Here is a 26,804-nt window from a genome sequence, read left to right as displayed (position 1 = left end):
TGAGAAAATTATTATACCAGAATAATACTGTTCCTCAGAATTTTTATTTTAAATATACAGGCAGATTAAAGTTAACCTTCTCAATATAAAAGTTTAGAAATCTTATAATACCGTATTGGTGGACTAATAATAGAATAGCAATTGCTTAAAAAAACGGTACTCACCTTGAATAAATCTGTAGTGGTATATTGAGAAGAGGTGGTTAGTGTTTAGGTTGAATTGTTAGCTAAGAAACTAAGAGGGGGAAATGAAGAGAAAAAAACGGAATTTAAAATAAGCGCAAGGAGGTAGAAGTGTACACATCCGATCCTTGGTTGTCATTAAAGAGGGAAGAAGTAATTTGAAAGCTTGAATAAAGTGTCTTTTTTTTTTTTTTTTTAAGCGATTGCTATTCTATTATTAGTTAACCTTCTCTTAAACTGTGAAGGCTCAAATTGAATAACTGGAAAATACTGTTAATTTGAAAAGAAATTCCATATTTTCAAAAACAAATAGTTTAAAAGGGGTAGAAACAGAATATTTGTATTTAAAATAGTTACATGTAACATGATATATTATACTCCTGAATGATCAAGCAACCACATTGGTGAAATTTTTCAACTGACAAAAAAAATAAATTAATTAAAAAAAGTTTATATTAAAATGATTGACTGTGTGAATTTCAGTATTCCTTTATTAATTGTGTGCTAAAATTTGAGAGATATGGCTGTAAAAAAATGATCTCAAGTGACACATTAGTGTATTGCATATGTATGCCAACATGCCTACTTAACTTTTTTTTGCCGTGGCTGACTTTTAAAAAATGCTTAATTAAGATAGTAAAATAATGAAAAACAAAGTTTCCTTTATTTAAAATTACTTTTTTTTTTCCCCCAAAATTAAAATATTGAAGGAGTATAACATGCATACAACATATTAACATGGCCACTCTTAACTTTTTTCAGCATGACAGACTTTATTTTCAAAAACTTTAATTAAATATTAAAAAATTAAGGTTAATGTTAAAATAATGAAGGACAGTCTTCTTTATTTAAAATTGTTTTAATTTTTTTTTTTTTTTTTTTTTTTTTCAAATAAGATATATTGTACAGATTACCACATTACACCAGTGTGCTTGCTTGCATAACATGTTTTTGTTCCAAGAAAGAGATCTGTTATTGTTGGTGCTCTGTTGCACTATTGCAATTATATAAATTTTTCATAATTATATCTCTTACAAAAAATTAAAATAATGGACAGCATTACAAAGTGCAGGATTTAAAATTATTTCATGTCTTTTTTTTTTTTTTTTACTTATAAAACTAAATGCCTACCTCTATGCATCAGTGTGTACTGCCATGACTTTTTTGATGCACTCATTGATGATTAATGGCTGCACTTTGTTTGCTACCAGAACAGAACTGGACAGATTCATCAGTGCAGTGGAAATGTTAAGGTGTGGACTATTAGCATCAGGAAACTGTAAGGAAGAAGGATCTTTAGCTCAAAAACAAGCAGAGAGTGGGAGGTATGTAATGAGAAGTGCAGGTGCAGATTGACAGCAATGCAAATCATAACCTCGCTGTTTAGACTTTCTCACATTAACCATACTTAAAGTATACAAAAAAATATACTACAAACCATACAAATCCATCCCATTCACTAGTCTCTTGAAGACCCTGTAAAATGAGTAATGACTACTCTGAAATTTCCATAATCATTCAGTATTGCTGATCTTGTAAATTATGTGGACCAAGCCTATTGGTCCACATTTAAACTGAATGACCTAGCGATTTCAGAGAATTGCAGTGTGTGAGCAAAAGTACATTTTCATGATATTCAGGATACAAAGGTTATATTTTGGTATGACTTTCATACTTCATTCTGTTTTCAAAGAAATATTTAGCATCACTAGCCAACCAGCTCACTCGTGATCCAACATTGACTTTCTAATCAGATTAAACCCCACTTTTTTTTTTTTTTGGAAGATAGTAGTTCAGAATTTCATCCTTCTCTGCCGAGGGAGATGTTGATAAATGACAATAATTCATTGACATTGCGAACCCAAACTTATCATTTGTTTTATCATTTATGGTTATTTTATTCCCAGTAACATATCCATCTCAATTTTTATTCATAAATGTTGCAGCCTGTCATTGAGAGTGCCAAGACATTAACTGCACTTGATAATTTATACATCAAATATGAGCATCTGCATCTATGTATTGCATTATCTAGTGATAATTTTTGGAGTATTTTATTCTTGCTGCATTGTGTGAATACCTCTTCCAATATAATATAATGTATAATATTATACTTGATTTACTCTGTGTAATATAATCACCATATATTTTCATGTCCGTCAGTGACCATCTCTTATAAATTTGCTCTGTTAGAATAACTGAAGAAAAATCATCAGCTCCAAAGAGTGAGCCACCAAAACCTCCAGATCCTCCACCCCAGCCAGAGCCAGGACCTGATGGACTCTATCGCTGTAACCAGTGTAATCGATCTTTTAACAAAGACAGGCATTTATTAAGACATAAGTGTCTAGGCAGAAGTGACTATGTTGATTTGTCTCAAAAGGTAAGAATGACTATGAGAACAACTAATTAAAAATTTGATCAAAATTTATTTACCTAATTAACTTACATTTCCAGTTGTGTATTGCTCGAAATAGTCTACATCATAATTTTTATGATAATCCCAAACATGAAAGGTAATTGAAACTTATAATACCTTAGCACTTGTTGTTGGGCTGAGAACTGCAAAAACCAGAAGAAACTTAATATTGGGCTCTTTATAAATTGTAAACTGTAATTCAAGAAATGCATGTGAAGGAGAGCTGTTCCACAGGATGAAAGTAGACTCTGAATGAATGTAATTTAATGTTTTCTTGGGAAGATTTCTCCTCAAGAAAACAAAAACTGAATTTAAAGATGGAAGTATTGCTCTTGAAGTATTGTTTTTCTACCACATTTATACTTTTGAGATGTGGAGGAACTGCTTGCATTCCAGTCATTAAAAACCTTTGCACAGTTACTTTGAGATGGATGCTTTTGAGAAATTTACAATGGGGGATTTTAACTTCCCAGATATTGACTGGAACTTGTGGATTGGTCACTCGCACACTAGCAAGACTTTTGTGAATTTATTGGATGATTGTTTTCTACAGCAGCCTGTCCTAGAGGCAACCAGAGGAGGTAATACTCTTGATCTGCTTATCAGCAATGATTATTCATGCATTAAGAATTTGCAGATAAAGGAACCACTAGGTGACAGTGACCACAGTGTACTGATGTGGGATTTACTTAAAGACATAACTACCATCAGGGGTAAAGGGAAGGGTTTTTGCTTTTTTTAAAGGTGACTACAAGTGCAAGGTGTGTTAGTTATCTGACAGCACCAAGGGTTCCCCCCATCTCCGCGTTGTTTGTTTAGCACAGAACTCCACGTAGGCCAGAGATTTAAAAAGTGTGTGGTGAGTGGAAGGATGTGTAGTGTTGTGTACTGTTGTTCTTCTGACCATTTAGCCATTGAGATCCACCGTTGCCACACTTGGCCCCGCAGAGGCAGGTCAGGTACCCAGTAGATTTTATTTTGTACTCTGGCAGACCCTGCCACCTAGTTTCAGAAGATTTCAGTGGCAAGGGCCTATGTGAAAAAAAAAGGGGGGGGGGGGTTAACGCTAGAATATATTAAAGACTGAGAGAGAGAGAGAGAGAGAGAGAGGTTTATATAAGCGTGATTTAAATTTGGACGTTATTAATTGATAAATTGTGTGGGGTGTACACAGGCAAGTTAGTCAGAGTAGGGGGGAACTGAAATCTGGGGGGAAAAACAGGTATGGAGAAGATAGAGAAGGCGACCCCAGAAAGTCAGTGAGGCAGGCCCATGCCTAACCAGGTGGAAGGGGAGATAGGTACCCATCTCCTGCCCTCCAGTCAGGGAGGAGAGGAAAAGAAAGCCAGGCAAGAGTGCTTGGTTTGATTGCCAATATGGCTTATGGCAACAAAGCTGCTGGTGTCTCCAATGTCTGGGTTTGGAGTCTTGTGTGGTTCAGATCCCGTCCATGATTTGTGGTCACTTCCTTGTTTCTTCTAATATGGTGACAATTTGGTGGATTGCGTTTCATGGGATGCAGTCCAGTCCATGGTGGTGGTTCTTCTTTTATATTGTCGTGTATTCAGGATCCAGATGTGTTGATATATTTGGGACAGAGTCCCATCCAGGGTTTGCTGTCACTTCCTTGTTGTCTCATTACATTGTAGAACCAGTTTAGTGTACTGTCCTTCCTGGGACATAGTCCTGTCTGTGATCGTTGGTCATATGCATTGTGGCATTGTAGTGATCTAGCTGCCTGATGATTTAGAAGTCTTGCGACAAGCAAGAGCTGTTGTCAATTATTGTCTCAGTTGGTATGGTTTTTTGTTATGGCTTTGCTTAGTTATACTAACAGAGGTTTTGGAGACGTAGCTAGAGGCATCCTCAAAGAAACAATGGAAATGAATCCATCAGGTGAGTGTGGTCCAGGGATTAGGGGTGAACGTACACTGGGTAAGAGAGCCCAGTTTAGATGAAGTCAATGATCTGTTATGACGAGTTGAGGATTTCTCTTCAAGAAAGTTGCCCAGGTTTTGATGTTTCTGAAGTCCAAATTAATTGATGTCATAATCAAAATTGTTGATTCTTAACCTAGATACTGTTTTTAGGTGTATCTATCTATGTCTTCTCTCCTGTGAAGGGATAATCAGGTCCTGTGGTTTCAAAGTTAAAATCTGGTAATATCACAGACTGATTGATTGATCTTGCCTGCCGATTTAGTTGCAGATATCAGCCCAATGGAACTTGGATGCAAGTAATCTCAGTTCACTTGAGCTTCGATGAGTTTGGTGGTTGATGCTATTGGGGAGGGGTGTCCAGAATCTGTCTCAAATTATTGATCTTGGTGGTTTAATAGGTTCCTTAATGTTCTTCGTCTGTTGAAGACATCCTGTGCAAAAGTGGTGAAGTATTTATATTTGTCCTTGGTATGAATTAGTATATGTTCTTGGTCCTTTAGCAAATTAGTAATCTTTGTGATCAAAATAGATCTCAAGTCTTCATAGTCAGGACAGTCATACATTATATGGTGCCAACATTTATCAGTGCCACAGTGGCAGTGTGGATCATCTGTGATGCCCAGAGATGTTAATTTTTCTTGTATCAACCCATGGCCTGTAGGGAGGTATGTTATGTACAGGCCATGGGAAAACCAGCTTGAGGCTTTTGGGAATGCGAACGTTACTTCAGGGATCAATTTATTTGTAATTGCTCCCTTAGTGGATGTTGCCCATCTGTCCTACCAGGCCTGCTGCAGGTGAGCAAGAAGGTGCCTTACGATTGATTGCTGGGTTGGTGGTGAATCCAGTGGTGGTGGTAGTAGTAGTGGAAATTCCTTTGGAAAGATGATACAACATGCCACATCTAATTATTTCAAGATCTAGAGGGAGGATACTCTGCTTGTAGAGCAGGAGTGCTCACTGTGCAGCAGGCTCTGGCCATGGTAAGTAGTATTGCTCTTTGAATGGTGGCTAATTCCTTCTGATTTGTGACAATAGTTGCCCAGTGATACCAGACCCCTGCAGCATATGAGATGGCTGGAATAAGTACTGCTTTGTAAAACGACTAGGGTACATCGGTTTAGACCCAATCTCTGCAGGTGACCCTTGCCACCAGTGCTGTGTAATTTCTTATCTTTTGAATATACTGTAGGTGTGGGAGGAATGACAGTTTTGAGTCCAGGATTACACCAAAATGCTTAAGATGGGTGTGGTGTTTGATGGTTGTGACATTAGTCTTAATCTGCAGTGGTCTGGCTGAGCTTTTGGGAGAATACTGGAGGTTTTCTCAGCCGAGATCGTCAGGTTGTGCTGGGTAGCCCACTTGTGGAAGAGCCGGAGTACTCGGTTAGCAGAAATTTCAAGCTGGACCCTTGAACTGTCAGGCTCGGAAAGGACCAAAAGGTGACTACAGTGGTCTCAGACAGTTTTTCAATTCTATACAGGGGATCAACAGCAAATTCTCAATCAAGGAATTAATCTTAGGAGCTACTAGTCAACACTCAAGGAATTAATCTTAGGAGCTACTAGTCTTTTCATACCAACTTAGGCCTAAATAAATGAACTAATGAGACTTGTGGCAGAGAAGAAAAATGCATGGGATGTATATAAATTATCATGCGATACAAAAGCCTATGGTAGGTATAAGCTAACCTGTAATCAAGTCGCAAAAGAGGTTAGGGAAGCGAAGGCAGATTATGACAAATCTTTGGCAAAGGATGCAAAGAAAAACAGCAAAGACTTCTTTACTTACATAAACACTAGAAGGAAGGTGATAAATCAGGTTTCTCCACTTGATATCGATGATTCGACTGTTGGTGATCTTTTTTTTTTTTTTTTTTTTTATGAAAACCCTAAACACGAGAGTTATTAGAACCTATGGTACTCAGTATCGTGCAGGGGTTGGAGGTTGAGAAGATGAAAGAAGATGTTTGTTGACATTAGACTTGAACTTCTGTAGCTTTTCAGGAAATACATATGAAGGAAGGTTGTTCCAGAAAACGGCAGTTGAATGAATAAATGAGGAAGATCAAAAGTTCATTCTGTGAGTTTGAAGTTTGACAGAAAATGGACTTTGGCTCGTGGTGGCACGTGTTTGGACTGTTTTGAAAGAGAGAATGGGAATTATAGAAGCCAATTCAGAAGAACAGTGCCCATGGACATATCTGTAGAAAAGGCATGCAGTAGAAACAGTACGTCTGTGAGACAGAAACTCTATTGGACATGGATCATTAATTTACCTAACTGCCCTCTTCTGAATGGAATCTAGAAGCCTGAGAGCACCGCCCCAGATGTGGGAACAATATTCCATGGTAGGGGGCTTTGCGATTTATATAGAGTGAACATCAGTTTGGAAGAAAAGTAACGCAGAGAGGGAAAGAGAAAACTAAGTTTTTTATATGCAGAGGAAGCAATATTTGTAATGTGCTTGTGCCAAGAGAGAGAGATTAGAAGTCAAGGTAATCCCCAAAAGAGACATATCGTCTTGCCTAGAAATCTGAGTGTCACCAAAGATAAGCATAGGAGCAGAAGAATCCTTTTTGCAAGATATAAAACAGGACTGAGTTCTAGAAGGATTGAAGTCAACTAAATTTTCTTTGCCCCACTGGAGATTGGCATTTAAGGAATTGGTAGCGGATATTTGAGAAGTTGAAGCTGATTGAGCAGGGCAAGGTTTCTCAAAGTGGACTGCATTGTGCTATCATCTAAAACTATGGATAGGATTTCCGGTCAGTGGAAGGAGGCCATTGATATACAAGAGGAAAAGAATGGAAAAAAAGAACTGAACCTTGGGGGAACACCAGCATTAGTGAAGTTAGAAGATAGAGAGCCATTTACCCTCAGTGAGTGATCAGAGAGAAAACTGAATAACCAATTACAAAAACAGTTGGCAAACCATAAGATGGAAGCTTGTTTAGAAGACCTTTATGCCAAACACGATCGAAAGCCTTTGGGATGTCAAGAGCAACTGCTTGTGTTTCACCAAATCTTTCCATTGAATTTGTCCATAAATGGATAACATAAGCCAGAATATCACCAGTGGATCCACACTGACTGAATCCATACTGTTGACTGTTGATCAGATGGAAGGTGTATAAATTATTGGCTGTTAATTGATTTCTCCATTACTTTAGAAAGAGTAGAAGTAATTGCAATGGGACAATAATTGGATGGGAGGGATTTGTCACCCTTTTTAGGAACTGGCTGGATAAGAGCAAATTTCCAAGCAGAAGGAAAAACACCTTTCAAATAAGAAACTGAAAAAAAGTTGGCAAAGAACAGGAGTAAGTTCAGGAGCACAGGTTTTGAGAACAAGTGGAGGAATACCATCAGGACCTGGAGCTTTCTTAGCATCAAGATTGGTCAAAATCCTTTTGACTGAAAACCACAGGAGTCATTGAATGGAGTATGCTGGGAATGGTGGGAGATGTTTTACCAAGATCATTAATACATGAGTTGAAAGAAAAATGGAATGCTAGCAGGTCAGCTTTATCCTTGGCTGAAGAGACAATAGAACCATCCGGTTTTGAGAGAGGTGGGAGCAGAGATGGGCAAAAGTTGCGGCCAATAGCTTTGGAAAGACACTAGAATGCTCAGCTACCATTAGGGCAAGAAGCAAGTTTTCTACTCTTAGCCTCTTCAAAATCTAGTTTGGACTGATTAATAACTGCCTTACAATTGTTGCGAGCTCTGGTGTAGGCAGAAAATGAAACTGAATAATTGGAAACAAACCAATTGTTGGCTTATTGGAGGCTTGAAGTGGTGGAACCTATATTTAGTCTCCAGAGCTAAGTTCCAGTCAGCCCTTCCCCATCTCTTCCATCATGCAGTATGACTGATGACTTTGGAGGTTATGATGAACATCATGGCAAGATCCAATCTTCCTTACATTTCGAGGGTACAGCTCTAAAATGGTGTTCACAGGGTGGCCGCTAGTTAGTACACCGGACCGAATCTATTGGTAACTCTTTAGGAGGCTTCCGTATCAGCTAGTGTATAATTCTGCTACCTCTACTCTGCCAAATAGTGACTGGAGGGAGCCCAAGTAGTGTATGGGGGGGGGCATTATCGAGGCCATATTATGTCAAGGATCTGGATATATTCTTAACGTGTGTACGCCCAAATGCAAAAATTTCATTACTTCATACAGCATGTCCTCGCCCCCCACTTTTTCTTACTATTAAATACACCATGAATTTTCAAACTAATAGAGTAAGCTTATCTGCAAAAAGATCTAAACCTTCCATTTCCTAGTTCATTTCACAAATATACGTGGTCTCAATTCTAATCTCAACGATGTTCATTTCCAATGCAGTCTGCCAAACCTCATGTATTTTTTCTGACAGAATATCAGTTATCGGTTGATTCAACTACTGCTCATCTCATTTGCCCAAATTATTCACTGTATAATTCCTTTCTCTCCAAAGATGGTATTTGTGCATATGTCCATCCCGATATTCCCTGTCAGAGACTTGGTAATTTGGCTTAAAATCTATCTACCTCATTGGGTCAGATTCATCTGTTGTCTCTGCCATTCTCCCAACGCCACTAATCACTTCGGGCTCTTTAACTTCCTCTCTTTGCAACTTGACTTTCTCCAGTCCAACTTTTCCTAACAGTGAGGCAATTTTCCTTGGTGATTTTATAGTTCACAACTCCAGCTGGCTTCCATTTTCTAGGCACATCAACCCAGCTGTTCAAGATGCTGAGGCTTTTACAATTACTAATGATCTTGCACAGATTGTTCATTTACCTACCAGAATACTGGACAATCCTAACTATACAGCCAACACTCTTGATCTTTTTCTTACAAACAACCCTTCTATGTCTTTTCTAGATCCTGCAACAGGATCTAGAAAAGTTGAACAGATGGGCTGAGAGGTGGCAAATGAACTTTCACATTAACAAATGTAAAGTACTGCATATGGGAAGCAGTAACCCCAGAGTAACGTATCAACTCTGTGGTACTACACTGTTAGTGGTAGAGAATGAAAAGGACCTTGGGGTAACTGTGCAGGCAGATATGAAGTTTTCTGAGCAGTGCAGACAGTCTCCAAGAGTAACTCATGGTGTCTTGTCAATGATATACAAGAATTTTTCTAGCAGGGATAAGGAGGTGATTATCCCTTTGTATAAGACAATGGTCAGGCTACACTTTGAGTACTGTATACAGGTCTGGAGGCCTCATTTTAAGAATGTAGAGCTGTTGCAACGAGTAGAGAGAAGGGCAGCAAGATTAGTGAATGAAACAAAGGGTTGCTCTTACAAAGAAAGGCTTAAGTTTTTGCAGATTACAGTGTCTGGAGACTAGGCACCTGTGAGGTGATCTGATTGAGGTGTATAAAGCTTTGAATGGTTTGAGCATGCTCAATGCTGATGGGATTCTTCCTCTAGCTCAGAATAATCACCTGAGAGGACAAATTTAAATTGAGGAAAGACAGTTGTAAGATAGATGTGCGGAAGTTTGACTTTAGCCAGCGGGTAGTTGATTGGTGGAAAAGACTTCCATCTTATCTTTAGTTGTGGAAGTTGATAACCTAAATAAATTTAAGGCTAAGCTGGACAGTATTTGGAACGAACGGAGGGGTGAAATGGGAGCAGGTTTTTTTTTTTTTTTTTTTTTTTGGTTGATGCTGCATAAGCTTGTTTTCTTGCATTGTATGCCTCTACTAATGCTAATGCATACAGTCGAAGTGAGTGGTCCTTTAGGCACTTCAGGTCACAACTTGGTGATTGACCTTGTGTTGTTTGGCATTACAAGAATGCAAAATGGGATGACCTTCAAGAAAACTTCTGATGTCAACGTTTGCTCAGATCGTGTCAGTGAAATTATCCTTGTAGGAATGGAATCCTTTCTTCCACACTCCACTTTAAAATCTTGTAGTAGTGGTGGCATGTGATGCAAGAAAGCAAAGTGTATGAGCTTATGCAGCATCAGCCAAAAAAAAAAAAAAAAAAAATCGCACCATTCCCACCAATTGCCTGTCCAGTTCCTCCTTAAATTTATTCAACCTATCAACTTCCATGACAGATGGAAGTTTGTTCCAACAATTAACCACCCGCTGGCTAAAGGCAAATTTCCGCACATCTATTCTACATCTGTCTTTTCTTAATTTGAATTTGTGCCCCCTTAGCTTCGTAATCTGAACAAGTGGAAGACTCCCATCAGAATTCAGTGTGCTCAACCCATTCAAGGTCTTGTACACCTCAATCAGATCACTGCACAGGTGCCTAGTCTTCAGCCACTACAATTTGCAGAACTTAAGCCTCTCTTGGTAAGAGGATCCCTTCATTCCCCTCACTAATCTTGTTGCCCTTCTCTGTACACGCTCAAGCAAATCGACTACCTTCCTAAAATAAGGCCTCCAGACCTGTGTGCAGTACTCAAGGCATGACCTGACCATTGCCTTAATACAGAGGGACAATCACCTCCTTTTCTCTGCTAGCAGAATTCCTATATATCATTGGCAAAACCCCATGACCGCCCCGGCAGCCTGTCTGCATTGCTCAGAAAACTTCATATCTGACTACACAATTACTCCCAGGTCTTTTTCGTTTTCAACCACCTTAACTGTAGTATCACACAGTTGGTACTTTTCTCTCGGATTACTTCTACCCATATGCAGTACTTTGCATTTGTGAAGATTAAATTTCATTTGCCACTTCTTAGCCCATCTGCCCAAATTATCTAGATCCTGTTGCAGTAGCACACTGCCATTACTGTCATTAACAACCCTGCCAACCTTTGTATCATCTGCAAACTTCGACACTAAGCCTGATATACCTTCATCAATACAAATATACAAAACAACAGTGTCCTTTATCTAAACCTTGGTTTTCCAATAAATGTGCTAAGGCTGTTCAAGAGAAGAATGTTGCATATCGTAATTGGCTTGTTTCCAATTCTTCAGTTTCATTTTCTGCATACACCAAAGCCAACAACAATTGTAAAGCAGTTATTAATTAGTCCAAACTAGATTTTGAACAAGCTAATAGTAGAACACTTGCTTCTTGCGCTAATGGGAGCTGAGCATTCTGATGTCTTGCCAAAACTATTGGCCGCAACTTTTGCCTGTCTCTGCTCCCACCTCTATCAAAACCAGATGGTTCTGTTATCACTTCAGCCAAGGATAAAGCTGACCTGCTAGCATCCCATTTCTCTTCCAACTCGTGTATTAATGATCTTGGTAAAACACCTCCCACCATTCTCAACACACTCCATTCAATGCCTCCTGTGGTCTTCCGTCAAAAGGATGTTAGAAGGATTTTGACGAATCTTGATGCTCAGAAAGGTCCACTTCCTCATGGTATTTCTTCTCAAAACCTGTGATCCTGAACTTACTCCTGTTCTTTCCGCCTTTTTTCTCTTTCTTATTCCAACGGTGTTTTTCCTTTTGCTTGGAAATTTGCTCATATCCAACCAGTTCCTAAAAAGGGCAACAAATCCCTCCCATCCAATTATCATCCCATTGCAATTACTTTTACTCTTTCTAAAGTAATGGAGAAATCAATTAACGGCCAACTCTTAAATTACCTAGAAACCTTCCGTTTGCTCAGCGATCGCCAGTGTAGATTTCATCAGTGTCGATCCACTGGTTATATTCTGGCTTATGTTACTCATTTATGGACAAATTCAATGGAAAAGTTCGGTGAAATACAAGCAGTTACTCTTGACATCTCAAAGGCTTTCGATCATGTTTGGCATGAAGGTCTTCTAAACAAGCTTCCATCTTATGGTTTGCCAACTTTTTTTAATTGGTTGTCCAGTTTTCTCTCACATCGCCCATTGAGGGTGATGGCATGGCCCTGTCTTCTAACTTCTCCACTAATGCTGGTGGTTTCCCCCAAGGTTCAGTTTTTCCCCCACTCTTTTCCTCTTGTATATAAATTATCTTCTTCCATTGACTGGAAATCCTATCCATAGTTTTGCTGATGATAGCACATTGCATTTCACTTTCCATTTTGAGAAACCTTGCCCTGCTCAATCAGCTTCTCGAATATCTACTACCAATTCCTTAAATGCCGATATCCAGGTAATTCTCCTGTGGGGCAAAGACAACTTAGTTGCTTATCTTTGGTGACATTCCTATTTCTATGAAAAATGATATATCTCTTTTGGGGATTACCCTGACTTTTAATCTCTCTTGGCACAAGCACATTACAAATATGGCTTCCTCTGCATCTAAAAACTTGGTTTTCTCTTTCACTCTTTTCTGAAAATTAGAGTCTACAGAAGTTCGTGTCTAATGTCAACAAATATCTTCTTTAATTTTCTCAGCCTCCAACCCAAGCACGTTACTGAGTACTAAATGTTCTAATACCACTCATGTTTGGGGTTTTCATAAAAAAAAAAATAATAAATAAATATGATATGCAACATTCTTCTCTTGAACACCATTAGCACATTTAATGGGGAACCAAGGTTTATATAAAGGACAAGATTTTAAGGTTGAATGTGGATTAAAGAATTCCATTCCTACATGAATAATTTCACTGACATGATCTGAGCAAATGTTGACATCAGAAGTTTTGAAACAGTAATCCAACCAAGGAAAATAAAAAAAGAAATCTCGCAGGTCACCCCATTTTGCATTCTTGTAATGCCAAACCACAGGAGGTTGGGAATAGCCATGAGATAAAGGCTCCATTGGAGAATGGAGACAATCACCAAGTTGTGATCTGAGATACCTAAAGGACCACCCACTTCATGTACTTGGATTGTTTGTGAGAAAAAGATCAAGCATGTTGGCTGAATAGTTAGGATTGTCTGGTATTCCGGTAGATAAATGAACAATTTTTGCGAGGTCATGAGTAATTGCAAAAGTCTCAGCATCTCGACCAGCTGAGTCTGTGTGAATAGAAAACAGAAGCTAGCTGGGCGTTGTCTCCTGGTTGAAATGTTGCGCCCTCTGTATGTGAAATGAATACAAGCCATGCTCGTGTAATGTTCGCCATACTCTTGTCTATGGAACACAGATATGTGTAGAAATTCTTCGTGTGCTAATAGTGGGACTACATTGTACCGTCTGAAGAATGTGTTCTATTTCATCCACATTTTGTTCATTTGCATGTTCAGAAGAAATATGAGTGCTGGGAACTGTACCAGTCTCATGCAGTTTGGTATAAACCCTAGTAAACACTCTTGAATCCGGTATTCTGCGGTTAGGAAACCATCAATGGTATTCGCTACAAGCAGCAGTAGCACTTCCACCACAAAAAACCATAGACAAATGCCATATCAGCATATGTGAAGATGTGCGGCATCCTTAACAACACTTCTAACACCAAATAGCGTCAGGTTATGACTGCTTCTTGGTCACATCTGATTCAGGAGCTGTGCACTACAGTTTCAAACAGCTATATCTTCATATCCTTTGAGAATTTGATATGTGTTTGTATGAACTTTTTTACTCAGAATAATTGATACTATAGCCTCCCAAAATGTTTACTATTCCCCCTGACTGTATAGTGTAGTTAAAACTACACAAGAATTCCCAATTTGAGGAAGATCTTGTTGTTTTAAAAAATTTTGGCAATAATGATTATGAAACCTATTCATATCTAAAATAGTCTTGGCAGACTTATTTGCAGCTTCATACTGTTTATTTGTACTAGAAATCTGTTCTAATTTTATTTCCCTTAGATAATCTTTTCCTTGTACTTGACAGATTGTTTATGATATTTCTCCTTTTGAATTATATGCTTATCCATAAAAAATTTATTATAATAAGAATTTTTTTTGTTTTTAAAATGTAAATGTCTCTGAAAAGAGACATTTACATTTTACTTGCTTAATTTTGTTTCAGCTTACCTGATGATAAACAAACAGTATTTTCTTCCTATAATCAGTTAATCTAATTTCTTTATATGAATATTGTTTTGAGTATATATCCACTATTAGTATACATGTTCTATGATCTGAAAATTGATTTAATAGTATATAAGAATTAGCATACTTCAACTTTATATTTGTTATAAAATGCTCTAAACAAGAACTTATAGTTCTATCACCCTCCATCTTTTGCTGCCTAGTAATTCCAAATAAGGTGTGTTCAAACCCCTGATTGTTTAAAATAGAGTATTTGAGTATCACATTATCTGATTCTTTAGTATATTAATATTGAAATCTCCTACAACTATAGTCTTATAAGACTGTATGGCATCCAATTGCAAAATTGTGTTTTCCAGTTTTATTAGGAAATTATTTACAGATTCTGATTGTGACTTATAGAAAGCACAAATCATGAATGTGTTATTAAGATCTCCTAATAAATACAAACAACAGTTTTCACAAGAATGAGTTAAGTGATATACCTGTACTGCCTTAAAAAAGCATGTTCTGTAATAAATTATTATTCCTCCACCTCTCCTGAACTCTCTCAACATATACACCTTGTCATAACCTATATGTCATTATGAGAAATTTCATCTTTTTTTATTTAATCTCAGTTAAAATTAAGTTTAAATATAAGTTTAAAAAAGAATCCATTCAATTCTCTAATAATGTCTGTGTACTCTTATCCTTCTGATATGAGAATAGAGAGTTGTTTAGCGATCCATATTGATGTAAGTACTTGCTAATATGAGAAAAAAATATATTAATAATAATAATAATAATTAATAGGAAGAAATTATAGTACCTGATAAGGAAGAAGCTCCTCAGCAAGTAAAAGAAGAAGAGGAGGAGGAAGAAGAATTTGAAGTGGACACCGATGTTACTGAAGATTTTAAGCTGTACATGCCTATCGATATTCCACCTTGGTCTAGGGGAGGCCGAACAGGGAGAGGCAGAGGGAGAGGAAGAGGTCGTACGAAGAGTAGAGGAAGAGGTGCTAAACGAATTTGCATAAGAGATCCAGATGGAAATGAAGAAATTGTGGAAGATATGCAAGAGGATAATGCCTGTGATATGAAGGAAAATCAAAATTCAATCACCATATTCGTTGAAGGAACAGAAAAGAATGCCACAGAAGAAAAGGAAAATGATCTCAGCCAAGAAGGTATTGGTAATTGTTTGTTTTATGTTAATAATGATTTCTTCATTAAATTAGAAATGTTAGTTAGTAAGGATATCATTTCCATCCTCTTAGCTGTTAAATATTGAAACAGTGCCTCATAAGAGTTAAAAGAAAATTTTTGTGCGCTTTATGAGCTCTTTGGCCCTCCATTACAGAAACCTACATTGATATTATATTGGACAGCTGGCTATAGTTAGCATGTATAACCACAAGGACAGGTTCCAGCTTATATGCTGTGTCAAAACAAAATTGTATAGTCCACTGTGAACCATGATATCAAATCTTGGTTGACCCTAATTCCATATGTATAAAGTCACAATGAATAAACTCTTCTGGCCATGGCCATCCAAAGAATAAACAGAAATTTATTTACTTATTCTTGATTAATCAAGAATAGGAATACTTATCTTTATCCATATTACAGATGATGAAAACCCATTGTGGCACAAAATGTTACTAGAAAACAGTAAGTCCATTCCATGTTTTATTTTGATTACCATATAATCTGGCATATAAATCCACTTCCATTTTTTGCCTTGAACTCTGTTACCCAAAATGGTCTGGAAACATCAGAATTTGCACCTTCACTTCAGGACATAACTTTGTTTTACAGATATAAACATAATGGATATCCAAAATAATTTCATGAGACTGCTAATTTCAAAAACATTACAAATGCTGTTAACCAGGATTCCATTAACTTGAAATGTCCATATTTTATTTCTGACTATTGTGGTTTGGGTGCCTAATGCAAATAGTCTCTCACCAGCTACAATATAAACAGTTTAAATTGCAGCATGTTACTTAACGGTTGCCAGTTCTTGGAAATGACCTGTTCAATTTCAGGCCTGGCTTAAATTTTTTTTTTATTCCATTAGACTTGTTCTTTGGTAGCTTGTTATAGCAAATTCATAGTAAATTACATACCTCAATGGTCATTTTATTTTCTTTTGAAAAGAGGGATATAGGCATTGGATTGTGTTGGAAGAACTCCAAATTTCATAATTTGTAAGTTATTTTAAAGTAAGCTTTCAGATAATTTGAATTATACACATATATTTTCCTAAGTTATGTCTTCAAAAACAATGTCAAATATTTGGTTCCCCCCCCTCCTTATTACATGTATGGGTATTAATAGCAAAATCCTCAGCTAATATGGAAATTGCTTCACATATAAAATCTTTTGGCTGATTTTCATGACAATTAAACTTAATTTGTGGATAATTCTAGTAGCAAAGGAAATTGTTTCTATGCCTGCGTATACAGCCTCAGTTTTTTTGATATGATATGCATTAAATAACATTATTGTGTTGGTAGATTTGCATACAGGATAAAATTTCATTTTTATTTGAAGGAAAAGCTTTGATTTTCTGTTTTTGAATATATTCTGAAGAGATTTTGTAAACTGCAAGTTGTAAGATATTTTTTTTTTTTTTTTTTTTTTTGGCACATTGCTAATGTAATTATTATTGTACAGGAGGTTATTTTTTGTTATGCTAATTATGTCACTATTCTAACTAGTGGCATAAATGGTGACGGTATAATGCTTTTGTCACATTTAAATCCAAACCTTGTTTGGAAAGGTCTGGGTTTGAATCTTGTCAGAAACTGGAGGAATTCTTAAGGGTGTCTTCAGTTGGGTTGTATCTGATCTTAGGCAGAGGAAGGTAGGATTTTCTCCTTGAGATATTTTTGGTTTTCCAGCTTGCACAAAATGCAAATGGCCCAAAAACATAAGATAGGAAGTGACCGCTTTCAAAAAATGTTTTTAAATAATAATTTCTTGTTCGAGATTTTTGTGTGCAGTCCATATTGCTTTTTTATGCTAAATGGGCTAATATTTATTACTAGTGGACTAAATTTTACCTCCTAGGCTTGTTAATGTAATATTTTTGTAATTTGACTGTTGTTATTGTGCATAATCACTAAGTTAAGGAAATAAAGTTGTCCTTCTGTAATTCAGTTGCATACTGAAATCTCCAGTTTATACTATTAAGCTTATGGAGTAGATCATTAACGGTTGCAGATTTTCTGCAGCTGATGATATGTCATCAACATATATGGCAAATAGTTTAATATTTTGGAAAGTGGACTTTGTAAATAATTATGTTTAGGATTGTTCAAAAAAAAAATAGTAGCCACACTGCTGTTACAAAAAAAAAAAACACAAAAAACAAGCTTTATTTACCTAATACAGCCGAAACTCATAATAGCAACCCTCTTTTTAATATCCCAGCACATTACAATGACCTCTGTGGTAGGTCCTGGCTAATTTTCCATAAACCTAACCTAATGTTATTTTACAGTCATTAATAATGACTTTGAAATATGACTAAATTCTCTATAACAACCTTGAAAGATGACCAAATTCTCTATAACAAACAAAAATTTTCCTCCTCTCTATCTTGTTTTTTACTTTTTTGTTTTATGGTATTCGCATTTCAAAATGAAAAGTACTAATTTATTGGTGCTAACGGCAAGCTGACTGTGAGAAATCACTCATTGGCAATTTCTCACACTCATTGGCATAATAAAATTAACTTCCAACTAGAAGTTCATTTCATTATATAGTATGTATAGACTGTATGTTTATTGATATGCCAATTGCAGACAAAATTAAAGCTTTACAAACTGTAGATAATTGCATGTGTTCTAACACCAATTATTATTATAATTAGCCATATGATGCAAGGAAGCCTGAGGCTTATGCTACACCAGCCAAAAAAAAAAAAAATCCCCGAGTTACCCTGAGAGAGAGAGAGAGCGAGAGCGAGTGAGAGCAAGAATCAGAAGTAGAAAGGAATCCCCAAGAAAGAGAAGAATGATGATATCCAGCTCAGGACCCTGGGTTTGCCAAGCCCATACTCACCAGATGTGAGTCTCTGGGGTATTTTTGCTAAACAATTAAGCACTAAGAGTACACTGTACACTATTCTGAAAGATCAAAAGCGATTGAAAGCTTAGAGAAAACTGCTGCACCAGATAGGATCAGAGTGCGAAAGGTGAAATATCTGGATCTTGAAAAGGTACTTATGGAACAGTTAATGATGATGTGTGTACAAAAAAACACTCCTGTAGACAGAAATCTTTTGAAAATTAGGAAGGATGAAAAATTTGCATATCAGATGAATATTGAAGATTTAATGTGTTCTGAGGATTGTTCCAGAAATTTAAGGCTCATCATGGGCTGTCTTTCAAAAACCAGTTTTTATTTTAAGTTGCTACCAGATAAAATGCTTACAGGTAAGAAGTGTAGTGGGGGGGGGTTTCCATCAGAAAAAAAAAATTGCCGCTCTCCTAGTGGCAAACATGTTTGGCACAGAGAAAGCTTCCTCTCTAATCATTGGGAAAGCCCAGAAGCTACAATGCTTTAAAAGTTCAAAGACATTGCTACCTATGTAAAAAGCAAGCCAAAAGGCTCTTGGAGGTTGTCAAAAATCTACACAGAATGGATCATAGACTTAGATCACAAGATGACCAGAGAAGAATAGAAAAATTTCACTGTGTGCAGATAACTGCACTCTCTCATTGCCAAGTGAATGGTCTATGTAAAATCACTGTTGAGTACCTGCCACCTAATATGACAAAGATCATTTCTTCAGCCGCTTGATCAAGTAGCTGAAGAATGCTGAGCTGGTTGATCAAGGTGTAATACAGTGTTTTGGATAAAACTGTCTAAGAATGCTATTAAACAAAATTGTGCATTGTCACAAAAGCAAAACAATGCAAAATTGGCATGCTGCAGTACAGTGTACTTGTATTTTGGCATGAGGTTGAAAAAACAATGATCGCCAACTGCTTCAAACATATTAGATTTGCACCTTTAAATAATGCAACCAATGACTCTTTGCATGCTTCTTCCTCCTAATCACAAAGAACAGTCTGATAATAGTGAAGAAATTTTTGAGGATGTGCACCCTCACATGTTTTGACGACTGTGCAGAAGGGGATACAGACATTGTGTTTTTCATGAAGATATGTACTGAAGAGGAACTCATTGCAGATGTAATGGAACCTGAAATATGTAATGAAGAAGGGGAACCCACTGTGGTTGAACAAGAAGTTTTGTTGAAGAATTGGAACCTCAATGATTAGAACTGTCTTTTTTTTTTTTTTTTTTTAAGTGTAGCCTAACTGCAAAAATGAATTAACTGCTATCGTGTACTTTCATAATTCTCTTTCAAAACATGCTCTGCAACTGAAACAGCACATTTTGGCAGATTATTTTAAAGTCTGAAACCAATATCCCTGTCTGTGGTTAGGCTGTTATATGTCACACATACATTGGTACTGCATGAATGTACAATATGTAATTTACAAATTAATTGTATTACACTGCACAATCAGTGCAAAATATACAATCTTCATTTTGTTGTTTAATACTAGTACATATTTTGAATTCAATTATATACTATATTGTATTAGTAAAATACATCAAATATTAAAACTTTTCTTTATTCTTTTGCTGATTTTATAAACTATCAGTATAATGACCTTTCAGTATAATCACTGTTTTTCTAAGCTATAATTTTTTTTTATTTCTTAACGCTCTGGAAAGATAAACATATACTTCACATTTAAATTTCTCAGAGAAACAATATAATAAAATTAATTTATTAAAACAATAATTCAACAGTATAATAAGTGGAATAAAAACGTTGCTCTGTGTAATACTGTTTTGTTTTAACAGCACATCTGCACAAAAAAACCTGAAGTAGCATGGAATGACTATCTTTAGTCTACCCACCTATCATACAAGTACAACAGATATTAGAATAATCCTTAACAGTGTATTTTATGATAGTTTGAAGTGATGTCTTACAATTTTACACACCAGTAGTTTTAACTTATATATACATATACATTTGCCTAACATTTGGTTTTATTATATGGAAGAACAGTATTTATAAAAGTCCACCTGCATATTCACTATCAGATTCCTCACCATGCTGTTCTGAAGATGATGTAAATGCACCCTGGGAAGCATTTTCTTTTGATGAACTTGACTCAATTCCTTGGGCTGCAGTGAGTGCTTTAGAAGATGTATTTTGTGAGTATGTTTCCGTCCTGGCATTATTGATATAATTATTCTGCAGACTACGAGCTAATTTAGCATACTCCACATCCATATGTTTGATGAAAGGATGGTTAAGAGCTTCTACTATAAGTTCAGCATCTCCTTGATCATAGCCTTCCAGAATATTAATTAGAGTTCCAGCCTCTTCTCTTTCTACATAACATGATCCTTCTTTATAAGCCTTTGAAGCAGCCACATAATCTTCACGAGTTAAATGAACCAACACTTGAGCTATCACTAGTCTACCAGCTGCTCTTGGATTTTCTCCTTGAAGATGATATTGTAATTCTTTCTTCAACATTTCGGCAGCATCATCAAGGCGTTTTAGTTTTACCATGAGTCTTGAAACTTTGCCCATGTATTCAGCGGCTTGTTTAGGACGATCTTCTATCATTACTACTTCAGCTGCTTTAGCAAAAAGTTCTGCAGAAATTTCTGGATATTTGCTTTCCACCATCTTGGCACCTTTTTCTAATGATAGAGCAGCTGTATCTGGTGTACCATGCTCCCGAAATAGCTGACTTGCTCTTTCAATCAATTTTACCACCATCATAAAGTTACCCATTTCTTTGCATATCAAGGCTGCCTGTTCATAATTTTTTGCTGCTGAGAAATACGAATGATTCTTGCCATAACAATCAGCAGCCTTGAGAAAACAGTCTTTGCACTGGTCTAGTATCTTTGCTGTTCGAAAACATGTGGCTGCTTTTGAATACTCTGTAGCAGCTCCATCATAATCTGGCCTCCATTTAAGAAATGATGTCTTTAAACTAATTGGCAACCTAAAATTTAGAAGTACAGAACTTCTCTGAATGCGGCATTTTGTAAAATACAGAAACAAAAATAATGATTTACCATTTTTCAGCCTGACGAATGCACTCATTACCCTCAGTTATCTTCCTCTCAGATGCCATAATATTGAATTTTCTCATTACTTGGGTGGGAAGGTGTACTTTGACTGTATTTGACAGATTACATTCCATCACAGTAATCTCTGGCCTCCTCTACATTTGAATTCCAGAAGACATTTAAAACCTCAGAAGCCTGGTTTTGTTGGAAAACGATAAGAAAGTGATCTGTTACTTGCAGTATGGCTTGAGTTGTCCAAAAACATTGACCTCTGTGTGACTCCATCTTGCAGAACAAATCAGAGTCACAAAAACTTGTGTCTGGAAAATAAGGAAAGGAGATGCACAAGGATTTCCCATTGCCTCTGTTGCAGCAACACCTCAACAGCACAAACCACATGATATCTTGAACTGTTGTGCAAGTTAATTGGTAGTACTTTTGTCATATTGTATGGTACAAGCACTTCTTCACTAACAAGTGAAAACGTTCTTATGTATTTTTCTCCCATGTAACTTCAGTCATTATAAGTGTTGATCTTGCTTCTGAAACATTGCTACAGGTTTTCTGAGCAAAATAGTTGACAGTAGTGCCATCTATATTACTGTGTGGTGAAATGACATGCTATTTGCATACACTTATAAAAACGTCTGCTGCTACCCTGTAATTGTCTGTCTCCTTTCATATGTAGCCAAGATACATGATTCCTGTTCATGAGTTTATGTGCATGGCATTTTTAGCACAAAAGTTGTACAAAATAGGACAACTTTTTTCTTCTCAGAAGTTTTATTTTCCACAAGATGGTATCACTAAGAGGTCAGTGCTTTTGGACAGCACTGACCAAGTTTAAGTTTTCATCTAAACTAGGCTGCTGAAGGTATTAAATGTACGACTTTGTACTAATTATTTGAACAGCCTTTCTTGTTCCTTTATAGGTCAGCTATTTGTAGACCAGATGCATGGGCACTAATGATCATTGTTTATTGGTAAACCATAAATTTTTTTATATTTTTCACTTTAGGTGAAAAACTTAGCTTATTATGTTACTTAAAATAATAATTAGTAATAATTAACATCTTAATCAATAAAGTTAATAAATACATTAATCAGCATAGAATTCTGGACACATGAACATTTCAGTGTAAATTAAAATCATTATGAAACTTAATTGAGCTATTTTGATTATTGCAGAAATCCAAGATTCTCTGAAAGATGGCAAACCAAAACTGAATTGGAGAGATGACCCCCATCATGTACCAGTATTTAACAGTGAAAAAGAACGAATAGCTTTTGATGAAAGACTTAATGCTGTGGACTTAAGTTGTGTAGATCACTTGTACACTCGTCATGAAGTTGCTCAAGACATCAATGTGAATCAAGTGAGCAAGATGACTGGTCGAGAAAGTAGTGACTTACTAGTGTTCTCCTGTAATGTTTGTAAAAAGGTAACTACACTCCTTAGTTAACTAAAATTAGTTTCTTGTTTTTTTTTTTTTTTTAATTGCATTTAGTATTAAATAGTAAATGTCAAACATGCAGCATAAAACACACAATCCATTTTGCATAATCACATTTAAATCAGAATCTATGGTTCTTTTGTCATATAATGCTAATATGTGTAATAATTTGATAATAAGGTAACTACACAGTTCAGCAGAACAATAAAGATATGGATAAACAAATAATACAAGAAATGGAGTTAAAAGACCTACTGAGAAAAGGTGTTTTATGTCATTGCATGAAGAAGTAATGACAGTATGAAGCAAATTCTGATAGTATCCTTGGGTTGTTTATTTTTAACTTCATGATTAATAACCTCAAAAGCAACTTGTGAATTCAAAATGTTTAAGTTAGAAGTAGCTTGTTGTGTTGCTTTTATTTATATAATGCATTTATATTACTGTATTTATATCGCATTAGTTATATTTTGCTATTGAGGATGGGAAAACTGAGGGAAGTTGGCTTCTGAAATTTGTTATCCACAGATTGATTTTATGCAGCCCATGGATAGTTTCCTTTCATTCTTAAAGATAACAAATATTAAAGGTGATATTATTAAAGGTGAAGGAAGAAGCATAATAAAATAATGAGCTTGAAGAAAAGCTTCTATAAAATCTATTACTATCAGATGACTCTCTCATCATCCAGTAAAAAACCCATGTTTAATTTCCAGAGTGTAGATCTGGCAACCCCCATCTCTTCTTTATGTAATATGAGTGATATCTTTTGAGGTTATGATGAACATTGTAACAATACCCACCATTCCTTACATTTTGAGGGTGTTTTCAATCTGGTCACTAGATTGCAAACACCTATTGGCAATTCCCTATGAGGCATCCAGGTCAGCCATTCTATAATCTCACTGTATTTGCAGGAGACATTGTCAAGACTGTGTTATGTCAAGATTCTGATTATATTCTTGCTGCATGTTCACCATATCCAAAAATTTAATTAATTCATACATGTTTAAACACATACTGACCTAAATATGTGTACTTTAACTACTAGAATTTGACTGCATTATCCTACATATTACGTTATAACATTGCAGGAATATATTTCAGTGATGCAGTAGTTAAAATCATAACATTTGCATGCTTCGCAGAATTTTCTTTCAATCACAGGGAGATCTTTGCTTGTATTGAAGTCTGAGCGCCAAATATTCAACCTTAAGAGTACCTCTGTGGGCAGGAGAAGCAGTGCATAGCACACACTTCTTAATTAGACTGGGGTTCGAGCCCGTGACCACCAAATATGGAGGATGCCAGATCGGACCTTTACGTAAGGGAAAGGGGATAGTAATAAATACACCAGCTGCCGTTGCAGATGAACTCAACAGTTATTTTGCATCAATATTTACAAATGAAAAGCCTTTTGTGGCAATGGGAAATTGTGGGAGCGAAGTTAAAAAATATGTAATTAATGATATTGAAATTTCGCAAGATTATTTAATGAAAAAACTTTCGAGCCTACAGACCAGTAAGGCTCCTGGAGTTGATGGAATATACCCTATAATCTTAAGAGAGGCGGCAAGCGAGTGCATTGAACCATTGAGGCTAATTATGCGAGCATCACTAGACTCTGGGGAGATTCCCTTGGATTGGAAAAGTGCAAATGTATCTCCCATACATAAGGGTGGCTCTAAAAGTGAAGTTGGAAATTATCGACCTGTCAGTCTGACTTCAGTAGTAGGGAAAATCATGGAGGCAATGATCAAGGGTGGAATTCAGGATCATTTGGATCGAATTGAAATTCTCAAGGATACTCAGCATGGTTTTGTAAAGGGAAAATCATGTTTAACAAATTTGGTTCGCTATTTCGAAAGGGTCACTCACGAGCTGGATTTAGGGAATAATTTCAACATTGTTTATTTAGATTTCAGCAAAGCTTTTGACTCAGTCCCACATGAGTGGTTGCTTTATAAGCTGGAACGGGTTGGAATCACTGGGAAAATCCTTAGATGGAAAGAAGGATGGCTTCAGGGCAGGAGGGTTGTGATAAATGGCTATTCCTCAGATTGGGGTTGATGTAAGAAGTGGGGTTCCCCAAGGATCAGTATTAGGACCACTGTTGTTTTTAATTTTCATAAACGACATTGATGAAGGGATAGAGGGCGTGATGTCTAAATTTGCAGATGATGTTAAAATTGGTAGAGTAGTTAATGATCACTGTCAAGCTGAGCTTCTTCAGAGAGACCTAGATAGACTTCAGGAATGGTCAGAAAAATGGCAGCTGTGCTTTAATCCAACAAAGTGTAAGGTATTACACCTGGAAAACAGTAATCCCAAAATAACGTATTCACTTGGTGGAGTTCAACTAAACCCAGTACTGGAGGAAAGGGACTTGGGTGTTACGATACGGTCAGACATGAAATTCTCTGAGCATTGTAAACAGGTTGCAAGGAAGGCCCATGGTGTCCTATCGATGATCTATCGAACTTTTGCAAGTAGAGATAGGGACGTGATAATCCCATTATATAAGGCCTATGTTAGACCACACTTGGAATACTGTGTTCAAGTATGGAGACCGCACCTAAAGAAAGACATCGAGCTTCTTGAAAGGGTGCAAAGAAGGGTAACTCGCCTGGTGAGATCGGCAAAAGGGCGTCCTTATGAAGAAAGACTTCGAATATGTGGGTTGCAGAGTTTGGAAACTAGACACCTTAGAGGAGATTTGATTGAGGTGTTTAAGGCTCTGAGAGGCATCAGTAAAATGAATGAGGACAAAATTTTCAAGATTATAAATGATGCTAGAACTAGGGGACATAAATTAAAGTTACGGGGGGGAAATGTTTAGATTGGACTGCAGGAAGTTTTATTTTAGCCAGCGAGTTATAAATTACTGGAATAAGTTGCCTTCATGGGTGGTAGAGGCCGACAGTTTGGGGAAATTCAAAGGTCATCTGGATAGTACTTTCGGGTAAGGGAAGCGCATAGGATGATAGGTTTAATTTCCTTTTTATTTATTTTTTATTTTATTTTATTTTTTTTATTTATTAATTATTATTATTTAGTTATTTATTTTATTTATTTATTTTTTATTTTATTTTATCATTGTTTTGTTCGGATTTTTTTTTTTTTTTTTTGGCTGGTGCAGCATAAGCCATAGGCTTTCTTGCACCATGCGGCCGTTACTAATACTAATACTAATGATGCAGAAAGGTCAGGGAATGACATCGCATATCCTCGGAGCAATATGGCCTTAGTTGCTAATGCTCCCAAAAACCAAATAACAAACAAACAGCAACACAGAACAGGAGCAAGCTCAGACGCACAGGTTTTTAGGAACTGACAGAATATGAGCAAATTTCCAAGCAGAAAGAAAAATACCTGTGGAATAAGAAGGTTAAAAAAGGCAACACAGAACAGGAGCACAGGTGAGAGCAAGTGGAAAATTTCTATTAGGACCTGGAGCTTTCTTGTCATCAAGATTGTTCATAATTCTTCAAGCACCCTTTGTCAGAAGACCATGGGTGGCATTGAGTGAAGTGTATTGGGTATCACAGGAGGTGGTTTACTATGATCATTGATATAAAAGTTTGAATAAAAAATAGGATGCTAATGAGTTAGCTTTGTCTTTAAATGTTTCTATCCATCAATACTCCTACCTCTGCTACAACCACCAGGTTGTAGAGAGCTGGGAGTATTGATGGATAGAAGTTGCAGGCAATAACTCTGGAAAGAGATCAGAATTTTTTTATTACTATTTGGACAAGAAGAAAGTTTTGTACTTTTAGCCTGTTCAAAATCAAGTTTGCACTGATTAATAACTGTTTTCCAATTG

At 36.5% G+C, this 26,804-nt stretch overlaps 2 protein-coding genes across 2 annotated transcripts in view; one reads left to right on the top strand and one right to left on the bottom strand.

The window, feature by feature from the left end:
- LOC150078880 (uncharacterized) overlaps positions 1–26,804 on the top strand; it is a 187,684-nt gene that overhangs the window by 72,720 nt on the left and 88,160 nt on the right. Inside the window, exons 5-7 of the mRNA XM_090382881.1 lie at positions 2,376–2,565; positions 15,205–15,580; positions 22,713–22,966. Of these exons, the coding sequence (XP_090239007.1) occupies positions 2,376–2,565; positions 15,205–15,580; positions 22,713–22,966 (820 nt within the window). The remainder of the gene's footprint in view (positions 1–2,375; positions 2,566–15,204; positions 15,581–22,712; positions 22,967–26,804) is intronic.
- LOC150078881 (gamma-soluble NSF attachment protein-like) lies at positions 20,249–21,591 on the bottom strand. The gene is made up of 2 exons (XM_090382298.1): positions 21,531–21,591; positions 20,249–21,445 (listed from the first exon to the last, which is right to left on the bottom strand). Exons 1-2 carry the CDS (start codon positions 21,587–21,589, stop codon positions 20,503–20,505), a joined length of 1,002 nt encoding a protein of 333 aa, XP_090238424.1. The 5' UTR covers positions 21,590–21,591; the 3' UTR covers positions 20,249–20,502.

Source organism: Mastigoproctus giganteus, chromosome 10 (assembly GCF_048544385.1).
Source record: "Mastigoproctus giganteus isolate SK-2022 chromosome 10, ASM4854438v1, whole genome shotgun sequence".
Classification (NCBI taxonomy): domain Eukaryota; kingdom Metazoa; phylum Arthropoda; class Arachnida; order Uropygi; family Thelyphonidae; genus Mastigoproctus; species Mastigoproctus giganteus.
This window is presented reverse-complemented; position numbering and strand designations above follow the sequence as displayed.

Excerpts from the sequence above, each read along its gene's own strand:
- LOC150078881 (XM_090382298.1), bottom strand. The coding sequence starts at position 21,589 with ATGGCATCTGAGAGGAAGATAACTGAGGGTAATGAGTGCATTCGTCAG. Across the intron at positions 21,446-21,530 it reads ATTCGTCAGGCTGAAAAATG|TTTAAAGACATCATTTCTTA; the intron begins GTAAATCATTAT and ends GTTGCCAATTAG.